The 4,312-nt window shown below is 43.0% G+C and overlaps 1 protein-coding gene across 1 annotated transcript; it reads right to left on the reverse strand.

The window, feature by feature from the left end:
- si:ch73-330k17.3 (uncharacterized) lies at positions 1 to 3,542 on the reverse strand. Its single transcript, XM_014170218.3, has 4 exons — positions 3,142 to 3,542; positions 986 to 1,073; positions 485 to 710; positions 1 to 260 (listed from the first exon to the last, which is right to left on the reverse strand). Exons 1-4 carry the CDS (start codon positions 3,512 to 3,514, stop codon positions 210 to 212), a joined length of 738 nt encoding a protein of 245 aa, XP_014025693.1. The 5' UTR covers positions 3,515 to 3,542; the 3' UTR covers positions 1 to 209.
- Positions 3,543 to 4,312: the final 770 nt, after the last annotated feature.

Raw genomic sequence — 4,312 nt, forward strand, 5'->3', positions numbered from 1 at the left:
TTATAATCTACAAAATATCATTTTTATTCACAAAATTCAAGATGCAGTCAATTTATCACATTCAAAATGTACACAGGCAATGTATTTACCACAACCAAAAAATATTATTGTCAAGTTATTCAAATGATGTATTTGAAAATAGCTGCCATTCAGTATCTGTAACACACTGTATCAGTGAAAATTCTAGTAAGGGGTTTCTTCTCAAAGCATCAGTTCGGACATCCAGGCACTAAGCACACAAAATACCCCTCCGCATTACTCTGTTGAGAAAAGATATATACAATTCAAAAGGTGCAGAAATGTATTATTCCAAAGCAGATTGTGAATGTTCAACCTATTATAAGGAATGTAAAGCATTTACAACTGCTACCCTGGTGTAGATACCACCACGAGAAATTGCTATCATTTATGACATCATATCTGTCATACAGTTAGAATTCTGGGTACGATTAGTCCGTTCGCAACTTGGCACGCTGCAGCTCACCTGTAGGTTGTGGTGACAGATGGGGTGGTGGTTGTAGTGGTGGTGACGGTGGGGCTCGGCCAGGTGGTTGTGAACACACCTCCCAAAGCGGTGCAGGCAGGCGGGGTCTGAGGGGGCACAGGTCTGTGGGCAGGAGGCTGTGGACGGGGGTCTCAAGACCAGACAGCTGGAGCATGACGTGTGCTGGCATTTACCATGACACTCCTGCTTCTCCAGGGACACTAACCTGCCGCAGGGAGAGAGAGTAATTCATAGAGCTTTTAAAGGACATGAAAAGGGTAGTACATGGGAGGCAAGTGATGAGAACTGAGAGGTAGAGGTGGGGGATCAATTCCGTTCCAATTCTGAGATTTTCAATAGAATTGACCCTAACTTTTGAGAGAATTATTCTGTTTCCAGGCCAGGAAAACAGGTAGAAACTCTGAGGGGAGGGAGAGAGGGAGAGAGGGAATGGACTGCGGGTTTGGACTGAGATGTCCCGGTCCAGATATATTCACCCACCTGGCAGAGCACACCTCATTAGGATTGGTCTGACAGTACTCCCAGGTGCATTCTGGGCGACAGGACTCCACATCCAGGGTCTCCAGCACTGCCAGGAAAAAAACTGCTTATGAGACAAAGGAAGGTAAACGACCTAAACCATATAACCTAAACCATACAACCTAAACCATATAACCTAAACCATACATTACTATTCATGCCATACAACCTAAACCATACAACCTAAACCATACAACCTAAACCATACAACCTAAACCATATAACCTAAACCATACAACCTAAACCATACAACCTAAACCATATAACCTAAACCATACAACCTAAACCATACATTACTATTCATGCCATACAACCTAAACCATACAACCTAAACCATACAACCTAAACCATATAACCTAAACCATACATTACTATTCATGCCATACAACCTAAACCATACAACCTAAACCATACAACCTAAACCATACAACCTAAACCATACATTACTATTCATGCCATACAACCTAAACCATACATTACTATTCATGCCATACAACCTAAACCATATAACCTAAACCATACAACCTAAACCATACAACCTAAACCATACAACCTAAACCATATAACCTAAACCATACATTACTATTCATGCCATACAACCTAAACCATACAACCTAAACCATACAACCTAAACCATACAACCTAAACCATACAACCTAAACCATATAACCTAAACCATACAACCTAAACCATACAACCTAAACCATACAACCTAAACCATACAACCTAAACCATATAACCTAAACCATATAACCTAAACCATACATTACTATTCATGCCATACAACCTAAACCATACATTACTATTCATGCCATACAACCTAAACCATACAACCTAAACCATACAACCTAAACCATACAACCTAAACCATACATTACTATTCATGCCATACAACCTAAACCATACATTACTATTCATGCCATACAACCTAAACCATATAACCTAAACCATACAACCTAAACCATACAACCTAAACCATACAACCTAAACCATATAACCTAAACCATACATTACTATTCATGCCATACAACCTAAACCATACAACCTAAACCATACAACCTAAACCATACATTACTATTCGTGTAAAACTTGTAAAACTACAACTTGTAATAGTGTATAAAACAATGAAGGGGACCCACTATGAGCATCCATCCTATATAGAGCTATCTGTAGTGGTCCGACTGCTATCTCTCTGTGATGTCAGATCTCTCTGTGATGTCAGATCTCTCTGTGATGTCAGATCTCTCTGTGATGTCAGATCTATTAAATAGGAGAATCTACAACAATTTGAATCCTTAACTATACAGACGATAGTAACAGGTAGGACCATTCATTTCACCATACGTCTAGATAACAGGTGTAATTATGTGTTAACTGTTAACAGGAGAAAGTATCTTTGATTCAAAGGATTCCTTCACCGACACGATCGCATTGCACAGCTCGTAAATAAGAATAGCCTCATTGGTGCCAATTTCTGGTGTGTACGTCTCCGCAGCTCAACATCTCAGGTATGGAATGCACGTCGTGTCATTTAAAGATTCATTACACGTCAGGGACCATGGACGAACAGCAGACCGTGATTCAGAAGCACAGTTGCAGCGCTTCTCATTCAAAACCAATTAGATTTTATCATGTATAGTAAAGCAGGGGCACAACTTTGGTTTTAGAAGTTTGGGGGACAAATATAAATATATATATATATTTTTTTTTTTATCCATCCAGTCAGATAAACACTTTAAATAGCCTACCCGACCACTCGGAGGTGTCCCCATGGTTCTAAAGCCTCGTTTTGTATCACATTCCAATTATTAAACTGGGGAGGGACAAAAATCTAATTTCAGAATGTTGGGGGGGGGGGGCATGTCCCCCCCTGTCCCCGTCCCCAGTGAAAGTTGCGCCCCTGTAGTAAAGTATTAGAATGCCTTCAGTGACACTGTTCTAGGCCCAGGGATATTCTCCTCCTTGATTTCACTACAGTGCACTCTGCTTACAGTGAACGTGGTTTTAGTAATCGACCATTTATAGTGATCAAATCGTCCTGCACAGATGTGATTACCATAAGAGAAGTGCATTGAATAACATGGTGGTGGCGAATGTTGTCCGTCAGTGTATCCTACCTGCTTTACAGATACCTTTACGTTCCTCTGCGTTTGGTATTCCCTCAGCAGCCGAGACAGACTCCTGGTAGACACACACCAACCCCTCGTCACACTTGCCCAGGTAGTCCCAGGTCCCACCACAGCTCTCCCCAGCCGTCCTGGCACAGGCTGGGCAGCAGCCGCAGACCCCCGTGGTCAGGCCACCTTTACACTGGAGCTTCAGGGCCCGGCGGTGGGTGCAGTGGATCCTCTCACAGGGCGGACAGTGGAGGGCCTGGAGGGTCTGGGACTGGGCCTCGGATTGGTGTGAGGTCTCTGACCCTGACACCCCCAGTGATGCTGCTGCTACTACCAACAGCCACATCTGTGTATGACAATGACTGATGATCATTCTGGCGGTATGAGGTGAGAGGACTTGGTGAGGATCTTTTATGCGGTCGTTGTTGGCAACACCTAGGCAGTTTACAAGGCACCACCTCTCCACCCCCTGTAGCAGCCAATGGATGGAGGGGGGTATTACAGTAGGGTTGCTGTGTGTGTGTAGTGTGTGTGCGTGTAGGTGTGTGTGTGTGTAGGGTGTGTGTGTGTGTGTGTGTGTGTAGTGTGTGTATAGTGCGTGTGTGTGCGTGTAGTGTGTGTGTGTGTAGTGTGTGTGTGTAGTGTGTGTGCGTGTAGTGTGTGTGTGTGTAGTGTGTGTTATCCATCAACAGACTTTATCTTTACCATCTCCTTTGTTGTTGTTTGTTCATTCCAAATAAATCTTTCTTTCGAAGTGATTTTTGTAGTAGATTAGCTTGATCCAGGTCTGCTGTACAAGACTCTTACAAAGACCCTTTGTAATACAGGTCACATGACGACAACCAAGTGGGGCAATTCAGTGGGATCAGATAGTCACCTTCTTACAAGGCCAAAAGGACAAGATTAGGACATTGGCAGGTTATCTGAACAACCCTCTGGGCTTTCTAGAAGTCTGGAGGCCCGTAATAAAAGTCTAGCGAGTCGTGTACCTTAAAACGAATATGTACACGATGTCTCTGAGGTCAGACCCTTGACCTGACCCTTGACCCGACATCAATCAACTGCCGCTCTGCTGCAAGAATTATGAAATATCACAGCTGAGAACTATTATGGCAGCAAAAAGTTTAAGGAAAAGTCTGATGGAGATGAAGTCCCTCACATCAATGGAATT

This window comes from Salmo salar, chromosome 23 (genome assembly GCF_965601325.2).
Source record: "Salmo salar chromosome 23, fSalSal1, whole genome shotgun sequence".
NCBI classification, from domain to species: Eukaryota; Metazoa; Chordata; class Actinopteri; order Salmoniformes; family Salmonidae; genus Salmo; species Salmo salar.